This window comes from Dendrobates tinctorius, unplaced genomic scaffold, assembly GCF_039654945.1.
Source record: "Dendrobates tinctorius isolate UK_male_01 unplaced genomic scaffold, ASM3965494v1 ptg000167l, whole genome shotgun sequence".
Lineage (NCBI taxonomy): Eukaryota > Metazoa > Chordata > Amphibia > Anura > Dendrobatidae > Dendrobates > Dendrobates tinctorius.
In genome coordinates, this window is record NW_027361834.1 from 1,738,153 (window position 1) to 1,759,407 (window position 21,255).

The 21,255-nt window shown below is 42.6% G+C and overlaps 1 protein-coding gene across 2 annotated transcripts in view; it reads right to left on the reverse strand.

Annotated features, from left to right (window-relative positions):
* Positions 1-20,127, reverse strand: part of COLQ (collagen like tail subunit of asymmetric acetylcholinesterase) — a 155,749-nt gene extending 135,622 nt beyond the window's left edge. Inside the window, exon 1 of one of the 2 annotated variants that reach the window (XM_073550719.1) lies at positions 19,758-20,127. In XM_073550719.1, coding sequence (XP_073406820.1) covers positions 19,758-19,863 — 106 coding nt within the window. In that variant the 5' untranslated portion in view covers positions 19,864-20,127. The remainder of the gene's footprint in view (positions 1-19,757) is intronic. The other variant, XM_073550718.1, reaches the window with a different exon arrangement.
* Between the last annotated feature and the right edge of the window lie 1,128 nt (positions 20,128-21,255).

Consider the following 21,255-nt stretch of genomic DNA (forward strand, 5'->3'; position numbering starts at 1 on the left):
GTCGCAAAGGCCTCTTTTGCCAGCGAGGACCAATTTCTCACATCCGCACCTTTGCATGTTAGATCCGTGAGAGGTTGACCACCTGCGAAAACCCCTGGATAAATTTGCGGTAATAATTGGCGAACCCCAAGAAGCGCTGAAGACCCTTAAGATCTCGGGGTTGCACCCAATCCGCAATGGCCTGCACCTTCTTGGGGTCCATGCGAAAACCCTCACAGGATACAATTAATCCCCAAAAAGACAATTCTTGCACACAAAATACACATTTCTCCAATTTGGCATACAGATGATTTTCTCTCAGTCTTTGGAGAACAGTTCGTACATGTTCCAGATGAGAATGCCTGTCGGAGGAGTATATCAAAATATCATCTAAGTAGATAACGACAAAATGACCAATGAGATCCGAGAATACTACGTTGATGAAATTCTGAAATATGGCAGGAGCATTGGTAAAACCAAACGGCATGACTAAATTTTCAAACAGTCCCTCGGACGTGAGGAACGCAGTTTTCCATTCATCCCCCTCTCGGGCCCTTATCAAATTATATGCCCCCCGAAGATCCAGTTTAGAAAACCACTTTGCCCCTGATAGTTGGTTACACAAATCCGGAATCAACAGAAGGGGGTATGTATTCCATACAGTAATCTGATTAACCTCCCGAAAATCGAGACAGGGACGTAACCCGCCATCTTTTTTCTTTACAAAAAAGAAACTTGCCGCCACAGGTGAGACTGAAGGACGTATGTGTCCCTTGCGCAGACTTTCAGCAATGTACTCCTTCATAGCCAAGCACTCAGGGCCGGATAAATTAAACAGACGGGCTTTAGGTAATTTAGCCCCCAGAACCAGCTCGATAGCGCAGTCAAAGGGTCTATGTGGCGGTAACATCTCGGCCTCGCTTTCAGAGAATACATCTTCGAAGTCCTTCAGGCATTCCGGAATACCTTCCAGCTCGACAGATGATACAGACACAGATTTAACAGGTTCAACCAGCAGTGCAGATTTATCACATAACTTAAAATCATTAAACCCCCATTGAACAGTCTCCCCCGTTTTCCAGTTAAAAACTGGGTTATGGCGTTGTAACCAGGGCATGCCCAACACCAACCCTGCAGGTAGATTGTCCAAAACAAAACAACTAAGGTTTTCCACATGAGTAGCGCCCACTCTGAGCGAAAACAAGTCAGACATAAAGAGAATTCCCTCCTTGGTGAGGGGAGAGGAGTCAATGGCCACCACCTTCATCGGAACCTTGAGCCTAACTGTCCCTATCTTGCAGTGTGTGACCAATTGGGAGTCAATGAGATTAATCGATGATCCACAGTCTAGCTGTAGAGGGAAAAGAACTACCATCCACAAACAGTTCCACATGAAGTAACACTTTAGAAAATGAGGAAAAGGGTACCCGAGGGTCTGAGTAGTCTCCCCGTTGACTACCCAGACCTAGTCGTTTCCCGCCGACCGGGTTGAAGACGGGCAATCAGGACACTCCCTTTTCCAATGTCCCCTTTTACCGCAGTAAAAGCATAACTGCTTGTCCTTCCGGCGTTTCCTCTCCGTATCTGTCACGTCGCCGTCAGACTCGGGGCCCGCTGTTCCGCCCTCAGCCACTAGGAGGCGACGGACTGTCACGCCGCCCTCGGGCTCAGGGCCTGCTGTCCAGGCCTCGGCCACCAGGAGACGCCGGACTGACATGTCGATCTCGGGGCCTGCTGTTCCGCCCTCAACCACTAGGAGGCGCCGTGGCTCGCGCCCGAGTGAGGGCGGCAACAATGAAAGGGCTTCTGCGCAGGCGTCTATGGACGCAGACTCCGCTCCTCTGTCAGTCATGAAGGGGCTGGTGCATCATCTTCAGGTCTGGTCCTGGGGGCGGTCCTGATGACATCACCAGCCCGGGAGCCTGTGAGGGACGACCTGATCCCTCAAATACCTTGGGACTGGGCTTGCAAGCCGCCAGATATATTCTTGGTTCCCCTACGTGTTACTTGTGATTGCCTATCGTTAACTCCGACCTCAGCCTGAACTTCTGACTACTCTGTTGCCTGCCGTTTTTGTACCTTGCATTTCTCCTGATTACTGACGCTGACCTTGGCTTGGATTCCTGACCCCCTCTACTGCCTGACGATTTTGTACCTCCGCTACTCTCCCGGTTTTCGACCTCTGCCTGGACTCTCGACTCTGCCTCTGCCTGCCGTTTCTGTACCTCCACTGCTCGCCTGGTTTTCGACTCCATTTTTGGCTCCCTTCCTGCTTTTCTATTGCGACCGTTCTGCTCTGGCACTCTGCTCCTGTTCAGACAGCGCTTCCTGGGCTCTGCAGTAAATCCAGATCCCTGTATAGGGGTAAAGGGTGTCGGTGCTACTCGGGGCGCTGTCTGTCTGCAGCCCAGACTTGCAGACGGACGCGACAGTATCCTTCAGGGAGAGGGCGCCTACATCCATGAGCTCAGGGGCAGTCTCTTTTTCCACTGGGGAACAATGGAGTCTCCACCTGCATCACCCCTCTGGCCCGCAGCCTGCGGTCCTGGGTCATGGCGTCCTCGAGAGAGTTAGGTGGGGGATCTAACGCCAAGGCATCCTGCAGCCACTCAGACAAGCCTCTGCGAAAGAGTCCTCGGAGTGCGGCGTCGTCCCAAGAGACCTCTGCGGCCTAGCGGCGGAATTCAGTACAAAACCACTCAGCCAAGTGTTTCCCCTGACAGACGCTCATCACCATGTCCTCTGCCAATCAAACTCGGTCAGGCTCATCATAAATGTGCCCGAGGGCCTCAAAGAATGCATTCACGGACAGTCTCTCAGGGGCAGTGGGAGGAAGGGAGAAAGCCCAAGCTTGTGGGGACCCTCTTAATAACGACATAATGACCCCTACCTTCTGGTTTTCGTCCCCAGAGGAACGTGGTCTCAAAGTAAAAAAAAAGTTTGTACCCCTCCATGAAGACCCTGAACTCCTTTTTGTTCCCAGAAAAAAAGTCAGGCAGTTTAACAGGTGGTTCCGGGGACACCAGAACAACATCCCTCGCCCCAGCCCCCGGAGACCCAGCAGATAAAGCCCCTGGCACTGTCTCAGAAACCTGCTGCTGAGAACGAGCCAGAGCATGCTGCTCCAGAGATAAACCCTGAAACATCTCAGTCAGACTTTTCATCTGGTCAGCCAGAGACTGTATGGGATCCATAACTCCCAAAAACTTAATATTCAGTTATAATGTCAGGATCCTGTCAGCGCCGGCATGCAGCCTCCGCTGAGCAGGCACTCACCCGCACTGTAGGGGAGCCCGGGGTCAGGTACAGCCGGAAAGTGCAGATACACAGGACCTGTGGACGCTGAAGTTTAGCAAGCAGTCACAGGACCTACGGTCTTGTGACTGCAAGGGGGCGGGGCTTAGCATCCTGCTTTCAGAGATGGCAGGAGACTATACAGAAATACTCAGAGTCAGGCAAAACGGAGGTCATACACAGAGATATCAGTAAAGTACCAGGGATGAGACAGAACGGATAGTCAGGGCCAAGCAGAAGTCAAAACCAAACAGACATAGAAGGTACCAAGCAGAATCCAAAGCAATATCCAGAGAACAGACCGAGTCGTACACAGAGAATTAAGCAACCAGAACACAGCACAAACACACTCAGGGGTCACCACACAATGCCAAGGGCGAAAGTATAACTGACGGGGGATGGGAGCTTCCTGAGGCTATAAGAAGCTTTCCCAGAACCAATGAGAGGCCACCATAATAGGTCCCAGGTGTGCAGGTAAGAGTCTGCACTGAGATCAAAACATGAACCCCAGTAGTGCCGGTCACCCAGCACTGGTATCATGACAACTATCATTGAAATGTAGCTCCCTGACACCAGCAATACTCATACAGCCCCACATAAGGACCCTGTTGCCACCATGTTTCACTGTAGGCACCATGCATTTTTCTTTGTCCTTTGTGATGCCATACAGCTTTGAAGCTGTCAACTCCAAAAACATATATCTTGGTCTCATCAATGCAGACTATAGAGTCCCAGTAGTCTACATATTTTTCAGCATAGGCCCTGGCAATTTACAGTCAAGCCTTATTTGTGCTTGAACTTTAGGAAAAGCTTCCTATGTGGAAGACACCCATATATGCCTTTCCTCTGCAGTGTATGCCATATTGTGTCACGGGAAACACTCACCCTGGTTTGGCTTTCTGCCTCTTTAGCTAACTGCCATATACTTGCATATTGATTTTCTCCAACCCTTCTCATTATATGATATTCCTGTTTAGGTGTTAACTTCCATGGTTGGCCTGGATATCTCTGAGATAGATGCAGTTCTTTTTTTAAATTTTTGTATCCCTTTTCCAACAGTAATCTGACTGATAAGTAAAGGATTGCTGAACTTCTTCTTGTAGCTTTCCCCGTTCTTATGTAAATAAATTATTTTTTTTCTAAGGTCCTGTAACATTTTTTTTCCATGTGGTGCTATTTCTGACAGCATAAAATGGGAAGGGGTTTCCTTTTAGTAGCACCCTTTTATAATCAACTGCTTGATACCCAGGTAATGAATAATTAAACTTACCTTTGGCTGAATTCGTGTTAATTAGAATTTTGTAGTCTAACATTTAGCTTTGCCCCTAAGACTTTCATTGAAGTGTAGTCATTTTTGCAACATGGTCTTGAATGAATTTTTTAGAAGATTTCCTTTTTTGAGTGTGCAAAATAACAAATCTTGTTTGCAGTCAACAGCACACATTTGTGAGAGTAATTTCTAGTATGGTATTCCATAGAAAATGTTGTTTTTGAAAGGAAAGTAAAAGTTTACTCATTTATGCTGAGTGCTGTATATACTTTGAATGATTTTAAGCAGTAAACCGCAAACAAGTGATTATCAAGTATAACGTGACTTTTCACCTGATGTTCAGATCATGTGACTGAATCTTTTTTTAGGCGCTATTCTAAGAAGATCCAGTTTACTGGAAAGTGCAGTTAAAGGGTTATTCCCATCTCATTCTCTTATGACTGAGACAGGAATAACATTATCCAGGCTCTGACCACAGGAGGTGAAGCAGCAGGACTATGAGCTTTCTGAGACTCCAGAGAGCAGCAGTCACCAGTTTCTTATAACTCTGCATTACTGTTCAGTGTTATTCCCTCTATTAAAGTGGTGTGTCCATACACAATCTCTTTGTTGCTTACCAGGTACAGCTGAGTGTATACGTATGGTAGTGCCTGTGTCTGGCATTGCCGCTTAGGCTTTGTTCACACACATACAAAACTCTCCACTGAACACTACATCAGGATGTCTGTTGTAATCTCTGAAAAACAAGTTTCCTATGGTAACCCTAACAGAGCACCAATGGAGCCAATGACAAATGTCAACATTTTTGTGCAGGTCTGAAAAAAAAAATCCTGCTAGGATGTGTGTGATTCATAAAATCATAGAATATTAGAGTTGGAAGGGACCTCGAGGATGATTGTGTCCAACTCCCTGGTCAATGTAGGATTCACTAAACCATCTCAGACAGATCTCTATCCAGCCTCTATGTGAAGACTTCCATTGAAGGAGAACTCATTTTCAAAAACTTTTTTCTCATATCTAATCTATATCGTCTCTCCTTTTCAGTTTAATTCCATTGCTTCTCGTTTTTCCATGTGCAAATGAGAATAAGGATGATCCCTCTACACTGTGACATCCCTTCAAATATTTGAAGACAGATTTTAAGTCTCCATTTACCTTCTTATTTGCCAGCTAAACATTCCCAGATCCTTCAACTGTTCCTCATTGGGACATAGTTTTCAGTCTGCTCACCATCCTAGTAGCTCTTCTCTGAACTTGCTCAAGTTTTTCAATTTCTTTTTTAAAATGTGGTGCCCAGAACAGGATACAGTATTCCACATGAGGTCTGACCAAGAAGGAGTAGAGGGGGATAATTCACATGTTCTAGACTCTAGGCTTCTCTTAATACATCAAAGAACTGTTTGCCTTTTTTGCTGCTGCATCACACATATAGTCTGTGATCTATTAGTATAATCAAGCCTTTTTACATATGCTGTTGCTTAGTTCTATTGTTCCCATTCCTTAGATTTCACTTTTGTTTGTTTTTTCCCAGATGTAGGACTTTGCATGTCTCCCTTTTAAATACCATTCTATTTGTCGCTGCCCATTGTTCAAGCCTATCTAGATACTTCTAAATCCTTTCTCAATATAAAAATATTGAACAATACAAGACAGATCCTTGTGGTACCCCACTTGAAACACTCTTGCAATTGGATGTGCAACCATTTATTACCACTCTTTGAGTAGGATCACTGAGCCAGGTATGAATCCTCCTAACTGTACCCTTGTCAATCCCATACGTGGTCATTTTTTGAATAAAAACAGTATGAGATACTTTATCAAATGCTTTACTGAAGACGACCTATACTATAGCTACTGCATTTCCCTGATCCACTAAGTCAGTATTTCGATCACAGAAGGAAATTAGATTAGACTTGTATGACTTGATTGCTACAAACCCATGCTGGCTCTAGTTGATTACTGCATTCTTATTCAAGTACTTAAGTAGTAGTATTGGTTAAATGCCCGGTGGGCCCGTTGCCTGAGAGAAGAAAAAAATGCAGGGCGCAGGCCCTTTAAAAGTGCAGGAGGCAGGGGCGAGCACACGCTGACCTGACCCGTCACGACGATGAACGGGAGAGGTCCACTCGCCATCAGGGACACCAATCCATGAGTTGGGGGAGCAATATATGGGACCTATTATATACTGTATGGAGCAATATATGGGGCCATTACATATTGTTTGGAGCAATATATGGGGACCATTATATACTGTATGGAGCAATATACGGTGCCCATTATATACTGTATAGAGCACTATATAGGACCATTATATAATGGCGGAGAATAAACCCCAGTTTTGGACCCAGGTGATAAAGCGGGTCGCCCCGGACCATCAAGAGAATTGTAAATTTTTGGTGTTGCACAATTTACATGATATTATTATACTGGGTTTTCCTTGGTTGCAAACCCATAATCCTGTTTTGGATTGGAAATCTGTGTCTGTGGTGAGTTGGGGTTGTCAATGTGTTCTTAGTGACACTCCTATTTTCTCCACCTCTCCCCAGTCTCAAGATGTTCCTGACTATTTGGCTGATTTTTCTGATGTATTTAGTGAGAGTAAGTCTGCGTCTTTGCCTCCTCATAGGAGTTATGACTGCGCAATTGAATTAATGCCCGGTTGTAAATTTCCCAAGGGTCGGCTTTTCGGTACCTGAACATGATGCTATGCGATTTTATATCAAGGAGTCATTGGAGAAAGGTCATATCAGACCATCCTCTTCGCCTTTGGGTGCTGGTTTTGTGGCCAAAAAAGATGGCTCATTAAGGCCATGTATTGACTATCGTTCCCTTAACAAAATCACTGCTAAATATCAGTACCCGTTACCCCTGATTTCTGATTTATTTTCCAGAGTTAAAAGTGCTTGTTGGTTTACCAAACTTGACCTCAGGGGGGCGTATAATCTTATTCGCATCAAGCACGGGGATGAATGGAAGACGGTGTTTAATACTCCGGAGGGACATTTTGAGTACCTGGTGATGCCTTTTGGGCTCACTAATGCCCCTTCCGTCTTCCAATCTTTTATGAACTATATTTTCCGGGACCTAGTGGATAAGTTTTTGATCATTTATCTGGATGATATTTTGATTTTTTCCAGTGATTGGGATTCTCATGTGGAACATGTCCGGACTGTGTTCCGGATTTTGAGGGAAAATACTCTGTATGTTAAGGGATTGAAATGTCTTTTTGGTGTACAGAGGATTTCGTTTTTGGGATTCATTTTGTCCCCGCCTGCTATTGAAATGGACCCGGCCAAGGTACAGGGCATTTATGATTGGGTTCAGCCCACTTCTCTGAAGGCTCTTCAGAAGTTTTTGGGTTTTGCTAATTTCTACCGTAAATTTATAAGTAATTTTTCTGGTATTGTTAAACCTCTGACGGATTTGACCAAAAAGGGCGCTGATGTGGTGAATTGGTCTCCAGAGGCGGTCTCAGCATTTCAGGAGCTTAAGCAGACATTCACTTCTGCTCCGGTTCTACGGAAACCTGATGTTTCACTCCCATTTCAGGTGGAGATAGATGCTTCTGAGATTGGTGCAGGAGCCGTTTTATCTCAAAGAGTTCCGGTAAACTCTAAGATGAATCCCTGTGCCTTCTTTTCTCGAAAATTTTCTCCATCTGAACGTAACTATGACGTGGGGAATCGGGAATTGTTGGCCATGAAGTGGGCATTTGAGGAGTGGAGACATTGGTTGGAGGGAGCTAGACATCAAGTTGTGGTCCTTACCGATCACAAGAATTTGATTTATCTTGAATCAGCCAAACGCTTGAATCCTAGACAGGCTAGGTGGGTTTTGTTTTTCACACGTTTTAATATTGTGGTCTCCTTTCTTCCGGGCACTAAGAATGTTAATGCGGACGCCCTTTCTAGGAGTTTCTTTGCAGATTCTCTTGATGTGACCGAGCCTACTACCATTCTAATTGAGGGTGTAGTTCTTTCCGCCATTTCTCCCGATTTGAGACATGCCATGGAGGAACGATAGAACGATGTCCTATGGGGAAATTGTATGTCCCTGACCAGTGGAGGGGAAGAGTAATGTCTGAAATTCATTTAAGTTGTTTTTTCAAATATGTGTTTTCCTGTTTTCGTAAGACCCATCTCTAGCAAGGAGTCCATCATACAAGTAATTCACTCCATGGTCAAGAAACCGAAAATGTTGCTGATGGCACTATCGAAGTACCAGTTGTTCACCTGTAGAATCCTGTTCAATCTCCTTGTACCAAGTCCATCCACTGGGAGGATGGATGAGAAAATGACCTGTGATCCCAGTTCCTTCACTCAGCGGCCTAGGTCTTTAAAGTCTCTTCATATAGTTTTTGGGTCCTTTTTGATGTGTCATTTGTTCCTACGTGACTTAGTGGACATGGGTGTTCATCTGTAGCACTGAAGAGTTTTGATACCCTATTAGGCACATCTTTGTTTCGGGCACCGGGAAGACAACACACTTCTTGTGAGGTGATGTCCGGTCGGCAGATAGCGGCTTCTGTTCCTCTCAGTAGGGAATCCCCCATGACTACCACTCTCCTTTTCTTCACCACAGCACTTCTTTTCTCCCTTCAAGTGACTTCTGATTGCTTACTGCAGTGTTCTTTGTGGGAAAAGCACTTTTTTGACGTACTTTGTAGTTGACAGCGTGAGAGCCTGGTAGCAGTTCTTCAGTGGTATGGGTGCTGACTGTCTCCTCCTCCTGCTTCTTTGGGTCACATGCTTCCATTTCTCTTCTTTTACAGGTACATTGAAAGGTGATCTCTTTGAACATTCTGAATGGTTGTTTCTACTCTGTCATTAGCCTCTGCAGGAACACTGAAAAGTTCTTCTGTTGCAACAGTCTGAAGAAATTCTTCTGCACGGTCAAGGAAATACTCTTCTTTCATGAGCTTTAGTATAGCAGTGTAGCTATTCTCTCCTGAAGACTTTGCATCTTTTATTCTGTTCTGTAAAGTTCTACTCAGTTGGTGAGGTTCGAGCCCCTGACACCCAAGTGATCAGCCTATTGAAGCACCACGAGCAGGCATTAGACCCCTACCAATCTGACATTGATAGCATATATTAAAAGCCGATGGGGAACCTGGTAGCACATTTTCAATTTTCCTGCAACACTACCTTATGGTAATAAAGCAAGTAATAGTTCCTGTTGAAATCAGTATTCGCTCTGTGTAATGCATGTCTGCGCGAGACCCTCTCCAACAAGAGATTGTCTGTCTGTATTCATTCTATGCTTCAATTCTTTATTGTTAGCATAACTAAATCAGGTGTTTAATTATTTTTTAAACCATCCTCTTCAAAATGATATAAACACCTCTAGGATACTAGATTGTCCAATTAAAGTGTATAATGGGAATTTAGAAATACCTTATTACCGTCACAGCAAATACAGGTAGCAAAGCTTTCACAAAGTGCACTTGGAGCCCATGCCAGGACCGTGGGGATGTTCAGTACCGGGGCCGGTTCGTAAGGGGATGTGTCACGGCAGCAGTGTCCCGGTCAGTGGCCCTGGGTGTCCAATGAAAAATGATGATTAAAGGGGAAATAAAGTTTATAAAAGATGGTTCGAGACGCCACCTGTGGTACTCAGCCAAGGATGGCCGACGCTGCTTAAAGAGACCGCTGGGGCTGATGGTGATGCAGCAGAGTTGGTACAGCTCTCCACAGGTAGAGCTTAGTCCCAGGGCAATTATATTGTTAAAGATGATGATGATGGATGTAATACAGGGTGGATGGCGCAGTATATAACTCTGAGGACACATCAGGGTGCAGTTTCCACGCTTTTACCCATGGTTTGAAGAGTAGGCCGGGGCACTAGTTACAGATGACAATGGAGGTCGGGGGAGCCTGGAAGCAACTTAGGATCCACCAAGCCACATGGGTTTTCAGGCCTCCTTACTGCGCCGTCCTCTGAGGTCCTTGCTGCCTAAACCTATGCTCAGTCCTCTGTTCCTTATTGTTCTGAAGTACTTGCCCGTATGGCAGGCCACTTGAGCCTATTGCAGGTGTCACTCCTTTATGGCAGCTTAAGGCTCTGGTCTGCTGCTGTGCCTTTGGGTGTTTGCTGGGCCAGGAGACCTGCAATCCCCTGCCCTCTGGCTTTAGCTGCTGGGACTGTTGTACCAGTCAGCCATGGACTCCGGTGTCCAGCTTCTAGCTCTGTACTTTGGGGTGAGCTTGGTCACAGCTCCACTCCCCAGGTTCTCTTTCACTTCTTCTCTCTCCTCTCTTAACACAGACTCTGTCTCTTTCAGTCCCAGACACTGACTGACTGACCCCTTCTCCAGGCCAGAACTAATGGAGAAGCTCCACTGAAACCGGGTTTAGAGCTCCCCCTTCTGATCTGGAGTCAGGAAAAGTGTTGGATGTAAGTGTTATCTGGTCAGGGAACCCCTCCTTGCTTCCAGGCATGTCATCACCAAACTGTGAGGGAGGCAATGTCACTGTGGCAACCAGACTCCTGGGGTGCCACAAACAAGAAAACATTCAAACATTGTAATAACCAAGGTTTTATTTTTGACTGGACGTTTTCTATAATACTATTTTAGGTCCAAATGTCTTTATCATCTTTAATGTTATTCTACACTAGATTATTCAAAGAAAGCAGAACTATTTGATTTACTCCTTGGTCTATATTTAGACATTGTGTTCTAGTTTATGCTGTTTATATTTATATTCTTAAATTATAAAGACATTAATGATTATTATAAACATATTTAAAGGGGTATTCCCATCTCCAAGATCCTATCCCAATATGTAGTAGGTGTAATAATAATAATAATAATAATTATAATAGAAAATACCTCCAATTAGAAATGTAATATAGTTTTTCCGATTTGCTATGTCTCTTTCCTTATGTGAAGGCATTGCAGGGCCTTAAACATCCATGGTTACGACCACTGATATAGTGACAGTTAGTTAGCTAGTTGCTAGTGATTGTAACTGTGGATACTTAAGGTTCTGCAATGCCTGCACATAAGGAAACAGACATAGCAAATCAGAAAAACTATACTACATTTCTAATTGGAGGTATTTACCAATACTATTATTATTACACCTACTACATATTGGGATAGTATTTTGAAGATGGGAATACCACTTTAATTAACTAAAACAGTCTGCGCTATGGCTGCGCATACAGATGACAATTATCTTAACATGTGCTGTTGGCACAAATTTAGATCTGCAGTAAAAAAAAGGTTTACAAGGTCTCTTAATTTGCCCAAACTGTACAACTTGCATTAGAAGTCTTATTTTCCTTTACATCTAATATGTATATAGAAAATACACTTCTTAATTTTACAGAATTAAATATCACAGATAAACAATAAAGCTTCTAAGAAAGCAATAAAGAGAAATTGAAGGTTCTCTCCATCAGGTAAGGTGTCAAATATTACACAAGCATAAGCGAAAGGGGAATAGGTTTGCCGAAACTTGAAGCCTACCAACTAGCTAGCATACTCAAGCAAGGTAGGAAATGGCTAGAACAAGATAGAAACAGCTAGAAAGAATTAGAAATTTATCTTAATAATGGCAAATCATTATCCTCTTTAATTCTATTACATCTTTTAATTCCAAGCCTAAGTCCTCCTCAAACACCTATATAAAAAAACACTATTCTTACCTGGAAAAAACAAGCCAATACTTTTAAGCATAATATCCAAAATATACCTTTGGAGACTATCCCTATATCCATATTTGAAAACGCAATTCAAAGGATATCTTTAAAGAATTGGCAAAAACAAGGTATATTATATTTATCTAATCTGATTATGGACTATAAAAAAATTATTTTATCACTTTTCAGGACCCCAAACAAAAATTTTATATACCACACTCTGAATTTTTCAACTTTTTGAAAATCTGGAAATATTACTATAAAAATTTTAAGTTTCCCCTCACACTTCCTAAGGTAGTGCTGGATCTCTTAAACAACCCTTCTGCCAATAATAAATGGAAGACTAGTGAGCTTTATGCATCATTTAATGAAGCTATTGAATTCCTAAGGAAAGCACAAATCTTGAATTGGGAGAAAGATCTTAACAATCATTTTGAGACAGATAGTTGGGTCACAGCATTTAAGATCACTTATTCCTCTACTTCTTGTGCTCTTCTACATGAAGTGTATTTTAAATTATTATCTACGTGGTACTTCACACCAGTAAAATTGCACAAAGTCTTTCCAACACAATCAAGGTTTTGCTGGAGGGAATGTGGCCATCATGGCCATTTATATCACATTTTTTGGGAGTGTCCTCTAATAAGATCTCTATGGATTGAAATATCTGAGCTAATTTCAAGAATCCCCAAACCTAATGTTAATATTACACCCCACCTTGCATTGTTATTTCTTGGTATTCAAGATATTCCTTTCCAATTTAGATAAAAATTATTCATATTTTATTGGTCAATAAATTACTGACTGCTTCAAAGTGAAAACAGAAGGATATTCCGAAAATTTCAGATGTTATAGAGGGAATTTCTACTCAGAGTTTTTGAATTATCGCTTGCTTTAAGAGAGAACAAATTTATAACGTATACCAAGAGATGGCACCTCTGGAATATCGTTTTTCCTCCCTCCCCTTGATGGATGTGTATATATAAATGTATGTATGTATATATACTGTATATGTATGTGTATTGATTAACCTAGAACAGGACAAGACAAGACAAGTTTCATCATCCTCAACAAACTCAACTATTAAAGGACTTCTTCGGAATCTACTGTAACTTCAATATACCGGTTAGACATATGAACCCTAATGATACATGCAGTACTTGATTTTCTGCTTGAAATTAAAATGGCTATAGAGTGCAAGTTTACCAGTAGGAACTTAGCAGTTAGTTTCCCCATTTCCCTTGTAGCTGCCAGTTCTTCCCCTTCCTAATCCTCTCCGCCTTCCTTACTCCACCTTCTTCCCTACCTTCTATTAGTATTAGTTATATTGCTTTGTATTGCATTATAAAAATTTCAATAAAAATTTAGTTGAGAACAAGCTGTTTTATTTCACGATGTGAACTCCTATCTCACATACCTCGAACAGCATCCGAGAATGTCTGAAAGATTGGATTGTTTATGCCAGAACAAAAATCATCTGAATACTTATGACCATGTGATATTTCAGTTTTTGTTTTTTAATAAATTTGTAGGGTGCTATTTGATCTGCCTAGGGATCTCCACTCCTTTCCTTAGTGTTTGGGCTTCCTTCCCCTCGTGTTGCACTTAGTCTTTCCACACTGTGGTGTCAATCTAGTGGTGTAGATAGGATATTGTATTTTGTTTACACATTTATTGAAGGTTGGATATTGGCATGGGATACAGTGGCTTGTGAAAATATTCACCCCCTTGACATTTTTCATATTTTTCTACCTCACAATCAGCTAAAGTCCACACACCTAGGACCACCATTTTCCTTTAGGGTGCCGGGGCTTGGAAAACGAGTACCTCGCCCACGGCCACCGGTCTGTGCCACGGGTTTACTGTTTTTTTTTGAGGGTTTGCATCAGTTCATGTAAAGAACATGCCTACAATTGTGAATATTAGGTTTTATTTTTTTTGTGAAGCAAACAAATAGGACAAATAGTACAGCGCATACACAGCAACATCTATTGGCAAGCGATGCTCTCAGTCTATGCAAGCACCGCCTCCCATCATTTTAATCAGTGTAACAGCGCCAACCTGACAGTGCCTGTAGTTTACTTAGCAAAACCCTGATGACAGGTTCGCTTTAATGGTGTTGCAGCCTCTGTGGTCTTTCATAAAAGGTGTGTATATACTGACAGACCATGTGACCATTAGACTGCACACAGGTGGACTTCCTTTCACTAAGCATGTGACTAATGAAGGTAACTGCTTGCACAACCACAAATGTTTAGGGGTTTCAAAACGACTGAATACATATTCACATCCCAATTTTTAGTTTATTATTATTATTTATTTATATAGCACCATTGATTCCAATGTGCTGCATATGAGTTATTTGATCCTATAAATTTAACTTATGCCTATATTTTTCTCCCTTCACTTCACCAACTTAGACAATTTAGTGCTGATGCATTACACACAAATTGGATTAAAAGCCAAGGGGGTGAATACTTTCGCAAGCCTCTGTAGGAGCTCTTAAACTGTGTCACACTTGTATTTTGACATTCAATTTGTGGTTCAGTGGCTAGCACTGTTGCTTTGCAGCACTGGGGTTCTGGGTTAGGACAACATCTGTTAATCTTTAACCGCATTATAACGATGTGTCATATTACTGTTAAGATTTATAATAGTAGTTATTGTTCCTTCTACTTATTTCACTGAGATGTAACACATTACTGTTAAATTGCTTCCCTATCCTTCCCCCTTCTCCTTTTTGTATTTTCCTTTGTATTGTCTCCTAATAAAGCAATATTTACCACTTTCCTCCCTAATAGTTACACTTTCCTCTTCCCTTTTTTGTCCTGTAATGTAAAAATTTCAATAAAGTTATTTTGGGAAAGGGCAACATCTGCAAGGTGTTTGTTTATGTGTATTCTCCCCGTGTTTGCGTGAGGGTTCTCCGGTTTTCTCCCACTCTCCAAAACCATACTGATAGGTAATTTAGATTGTGAGCCCTAATGGGGACTGTGATAAACATCTGTGAATCTGGAATTAATGGCGCTATATAAGCAAGTAAAATAAATTTATAGGCAAAAGGAAATAATGCAAAAAAAAAAAAAAAAAGATCTTATGCCAGGTCTTACAGCAGAGGAAAAAGTTCTGTATGGTGTACATGTTCTTTTGTTCTAAAAACAGACACATAGCGGAACTTGGCTGCACCAATAATAAGGGTTCCCTCTGTTTTAGTTTGCATCATATCTATTTTTAACATTGATTCAGTTTGCCTGTTCCTAATAACAGAACAGTCAACTGGAATGTCAAATAGCAAGTGTGAATGTGTCCTAAAATAACTAGTTTCCAAGGGAAAATCTATATACTCTCTATATATTTTTAAAATGCTCCTGATAAACTTTGATCTGCAGGACTTCTGCTATCCACCACTGAGGAATGCTTATGTACACCCAAAACACTACATGAATATAAAGGCTTATTAAATATACTGTAAAAAGATATATTACATCTTATACTTATCTATTTGCCTACATTATAAATCAACAGCAAAGGGTAAAAAAATTAAACTAAGGCTAGTTTCACAATTGCGCTTTTGAGCGCAGCGACGGCTTGCGCATGGCCGCCGCTAAGCCCCGCCCCCTGCCACGCCTCCGCCGGTAGCTCTGCCTACCGGCGCATGACGCTGCATGCGTCCTGCGTCCCCTATCTTTATCACTGTGGGCGCAGGCCGTGCGCAGTATGCGTTTGGCGGCGCATGCGTCCTTTTTACGGTGCGCCGACCAGCGCCAAATGCAACCTGCGCAGCAGGGGGCGGGGCTTAGCGGCGGCCGTGCGCAGGCCGTCGCTGCGCTCAAAAGCGCAAATGTGAAACTAGCCTAAGAAATAGCAAATGTAGATTTCATTCATTATTAGCTTTTGTATAGGAACCCTGATCTTAAAGCTGGAGGCTGAGAAACAAACCTCCTGCAGTTTGGCACTAGACACCAATGCAATATCACTGCTGTCTTCTATTCTTTAGTATTTCTGATGGCGCTTACCGTAATCAGTATGTGATATATTACATGTAATGTAAAATACCTATTGCGTATCAGAATTTATAATAACTTAGTCATCAATACCTTCAATGCATATAGATCATTAAAGAAAAACACGAAATATTAACATTTTCTAAACAAGATAAAACCAGGAGCGCTTAAATTCCCCTTGATTTTAAGACTTTTATTAATGTGCTCTGAAGATTGTTTTTGCTGAAACTGATTAAAGCCTAGTAAAACCATAAAACACATAATACTTTTGTTTTGGCATGTACCAAAAAATATCTTTACTTTCTAGAAATATAGCCCTCAATACAAGCAGCAGAACAAGACGTCCAAGTCTTAGATTTTTTAACAAACTCATAATGCATGTATGACTTCAAAAAAGAAGAACTATAAAAAGCTGCCGGTGCTTAGTAACAAAGTTACACGAAAAATCCTATTGCTACAATCTACGTTCACTATAACAGATAATTGGAGAGAAATGTCATCCGTTACAGGATCGAGGATGACATTATGGGATGGAGATGAAATCTACTAAATGTACAATTCTCTACAAAATTTTTTTAAGATCTAAAAAGGTCAAATTGTGTTTTCAGGTGTAAAAAGGTGGAGAGGTTGCCCACATTCCCCCTTGAAGACATGTATTTTGTTGCAATGGTGTTATGGTGTACTGTTAATGCTTGATCTGTATTGATAGTGAAAGGTTGTGTTCTGCCCAGCACTAGGTAGCCTAAAGAGTTAATAGTTGAGACTAGCCCAGAGTAGAGGAGCTAAAGTGAAGGGGCAGTGGTGAGGTTCCTGTCAGGAGCTATGTTCCAGCTTTCAACTAGAGCAGACCCCTGGTCTGATTAATCAGCAGAGCCGCAAGAAGTGAGTGTCCTCGAAGTGAGTGGAGACCGAGGCAATGGATAGCGTGATCCAAATTAGAGACAAGGAAAAGTGTTAGACTGAGTGAGTGATTCTCAGGAAATGAGGTCTGGGCAGGAAGCCTAGCGGTACGGAACGGAGTTATCTGACAGTTAAGTTATTGGGCAGCACTGAGAAGGAAAGTGGGACGAAGAGAGAGCGCCTCATGCGGTAGTTCCAAGGTGTCGGCAAGCAGAGAAGCTAAGTAATGGCCATGGTGGCAAAAAAGCTCCCGTAAGGGGAAAAGGACATGGAACCGTGGGTTGAGAAATAGGAATCTTGCTTACCGGTTAGTTGTGCTGTTGTTGGGAATTAGAGAAGCTCCCAAGTGCTTGGTGGTGATGAAGTTAGAGAGAGAGAGAGGGAGAGAGAGGCTAATGGGCAGAGAGAGGAGCGAGCTCAGGAAGTAACAGGAATGGGCATGACGATGTCATATGTTCTAAGAGAAACGTTCACAAAGTTTTGCACTTGCTGTCTACTGTACATACTTCCCCATAAGTTATGGTTTAGTAAAAGTTTATTTTTGAGTGGTGGTTTCTCTCATCGAACTCTACATCTGGTCCTGGCCATCTGAAGTCACTAACATCATGCGGTCTGCAAGGGCGTAACACCCCCACAGCTAAAGTCCACACACCCTGGACCTCCATTTTCCTGTAGGGTGTCGGGGCTTGGAAGACGAGTACCTCGCCCACGGCTACCGCCCTGTGCCGTGGGTTTGTAATTTCACAGAGGTAATTAAATATATATAGTAGATTTATAGCATATAATTTATAGTATATTATTTATAGTATATAATTTATAAAATTGCATCTATGATCATCAAGATTTGATACCCTATCCCCAGAACCAAAAGGACAAAGCTGGACGATATTTTTTTAATACGGTTGTTGGGTGTATAGTTTTACGAGTCAGCATAAATAGCCCACATTGCATTCTAAATGTGCTTTGCAAAGCGTTTTAAACACAATTTTCTTTCTTCTACCATTTAAATGCTGCTGCTCTTATATACTATAATATATGTAGTGCTTTTATCAATTATTTAAAACCTACAGGTTTTAATCAGGGACAGTCCGTGTACTCCATCATTTCTGCACCCTGTATCAGAATATTGCTTACTACATTTCCTAGTGTGATACTTCCTGTTCACCATTATAATTTTCATCCCAATCAAACCAAATTGCTGAATATTTATTATTAGGATGCTCATCTGCACTGTGCACAAAGGAAAGTCAAATCATAGTCCACTAATAAAATAGAAAGATTCTATGGGGAATTTATCTATGTTTTTTGTGTGTTTTTTATGCTAATTTTAGTTGCATTTTGCAGTACCAGCTACGTCTATGAGATTTCAGAAATTTCATGCACACAGCTTTTTTTTTTTGTCTTCAGTATTTTGTGCAAAACCTTGGGTGTTGCAAAATGGAGTATGTCATTTATTTCATCTTTTTTTCAGCGTTTTTCACCCACTGAAAGTAATGGGTGGTGAAAAAAACGCTGAAAAAACGCAGGTAATAACAGGCTTTGCGTCATTTTTTGTGCCAAAGCCTGATGAATTAGAAGCAGATTTTTATTTGGCACTAAACTTTATCAGCATGCACAAGAGACAAATGTAGAATGACAAAAATGCAGCAAAAACACAGGAAAAAAATGCAACAAAAACCAAGCAAAACCAGCTTGCTGTGGGTTTCTGACTACCAAGAGAGCAGGTTTTACTGCAGAAAAAAACGCAGCAAAACATGTGAACAAAGTCTTATGCTCCAAATGTAATAATGGTGATTGTTACAAATATTTATCAGAAAAACAGTCCCAACTCCCAAAAGTCACTATGATAAATACACCCCAAGAACATCCAAACTAACGCTATAAATAAGGAGCTGTTCCTACGTTTGTTGCAAGAAATGTCGATGATGGTCCAACTAAAAGAGATTTGAGAAAATTCATGCACTTGCTGCAGAAAAACATTTCTGATAAATGGCAAGGATTTTTTTTTTTTTTTTAAATTGCGGATTAATCTGCCGGGTGTGAATATAGCCTAAGACATAATGAACTTCCACTGCAGACAAGAACCAGTGTGTAATATCACACAGTGTCTACTCTGCCCAATGAACTTTAATCTTTAAATATAAATATATTTAAAAAATTGTGTGTTTTAGGTTTTTTTTAATTGCAATCTAGAACATTTATGTCCAGTGCATTAAATTAGCTAGGGGTTAAATAAAGCTATAGTTTGGATTAATCGCCTGTGGGGCTTTATCGGCCTTACATAATAATCATCCCAATATGATAATCACTGCAGTATAGTATACCAATACAAATGACCAGATACATGGCAGCTCATACTGCATATTGCATTAGAAGCATGCTCCCAGGCATGGCTTATCATGAAAGGTTTTCCTATAATAAGCCTTATCTAAATTCACCCAGTCTATTCTTCCGAGCGCTCCTTCACTTCGCACCGAGTCTTGTAATAGGTTTATTAATAGGGATAATTGTCCTTCCTGGTTCAAATCTCAGGCTACCCCAGACAAAAATAGAAGGAAACATGCAGCTGGCTCTCTTGGCCAGACCATGGGGGTCCCAGTGATAATGCAGCCCTATGATAACATTCAGGGGGCTGCACATGCATAAGAACAGAAAACAGCTATTACCTGCAGGAATTGGGAAGACACTGTCAATGAAGGAGGTCTGTGAGAGGATGAAACAGAAAAAGAGCTGGATGTAAAATCCCATTGCCATAAGTCTGAGCACAAGCATGTTGGCAGGAAGAGCCCCTGAGCCCAGGCTGAGGGTGTTGTGTGTGCAGGAGTGACTGTGTGTGCCAGTGTGTCTGTGTGCACCCTGCTGCCTCCACCCAGAGAGTGGGTGTGTGTCTGAGTGCAGCCTGCTGGCTCTGCCACCTTGACTGTGTGTCACTTGCTGACTGTCAAGGGGTCTTTATTATGTGCCCTGGCTTTGCTCCAGTTCAGTCTCCCCTGTGCTGTCAGAGGAGAACATGTCAGTGTAACCCTCCTGTATGTGTGTGTGTCTGTCTGCAGTGAGGACATTCTCAATGGCAATCCCTGAGGAGGCAGCCTGCTGATATATTTAACTCACACAGCTCGGCTGACTATTGAATTATGGCTCAGAAAGGGGACCCCTTCGACGAGCAAACGTAGAAACATATTTTTACCTCACGTCTAGGTAATACAAAATAGGAAGCAGCAGCCATGATTCACTGTGCTGACTGAGGACGGAGTCTGTGTCACCTGCAAAATCCTGTCAGAAAAAACAGGTCCCTTCTCAAAGCAGCTACATAGTAATAACATGACAGGAAGGTGACCCCTATTTACTCCACTGTGGCCCTTGTAAAAAAAATAATAAAGTTCTGCCTATATAGGGGTGGACAGAGTGTCACGGGCATGGTCCCTCCCGCTGTCTGTCCTGTTGCGCGCACCTCCCGGCGCGCTCCTGCTCCCCGGCACGTCCCCGCGCCCGGCTTCCGGGTGTCTCGGCGTTGGGCGCCAGCGCACTGTGTGACTCCTGGTGCTCAGGCTCCTGGGAACGGTGATGCGGTGACTCCGCTCCCGACATGGCGGCGCCCATCGACTACTTATGTTCGGCGTCAGGCCAGGTAAGACGCCTGACTATCGATTGCGGTGACGCTGTCTTCTTGTCAGCGCTCTCTATGTCCCAGGCCTTCCTCGTTCCTCAGCCTCTAGTTGCGCTACCTCTGGTAGCTCTCTCCCTGCACCTCCAGCCTTTCCTTGTCCTCCTTTAGCTCCAGTGTCTTCCCTGTCCTGCCCCTTCCGTCTACCTGTCTGGTACTCATACTGTCCCTGTTCACCTGTCGTTTGCCTTGCTTCCCTCTCAGTGTGTTACCAATGCCTTCTCTCTATTGCAGTCTCCAGCCAGTGCCACCCTCTGTGCCCCGGTCACTGCCCATTCTCCATGGTCTCTGTGTCCCTCTGTGCCTAAAATCTCGGATTCTTCCTCCTTTCCAGCCTATAGCCCCAGTCGTCCATTTGGTTATGGCTGTCGCGGTTCTATCCTCTGAGGGCCTGCCCCTAACACTCCCTGTATAATGTTTTGCCACAGGTAGATCCATTCTTTTTCACACAATAAGAGAAAAAAGAATGGATCTACCTGTGGCAAAACATTTTTGTATCC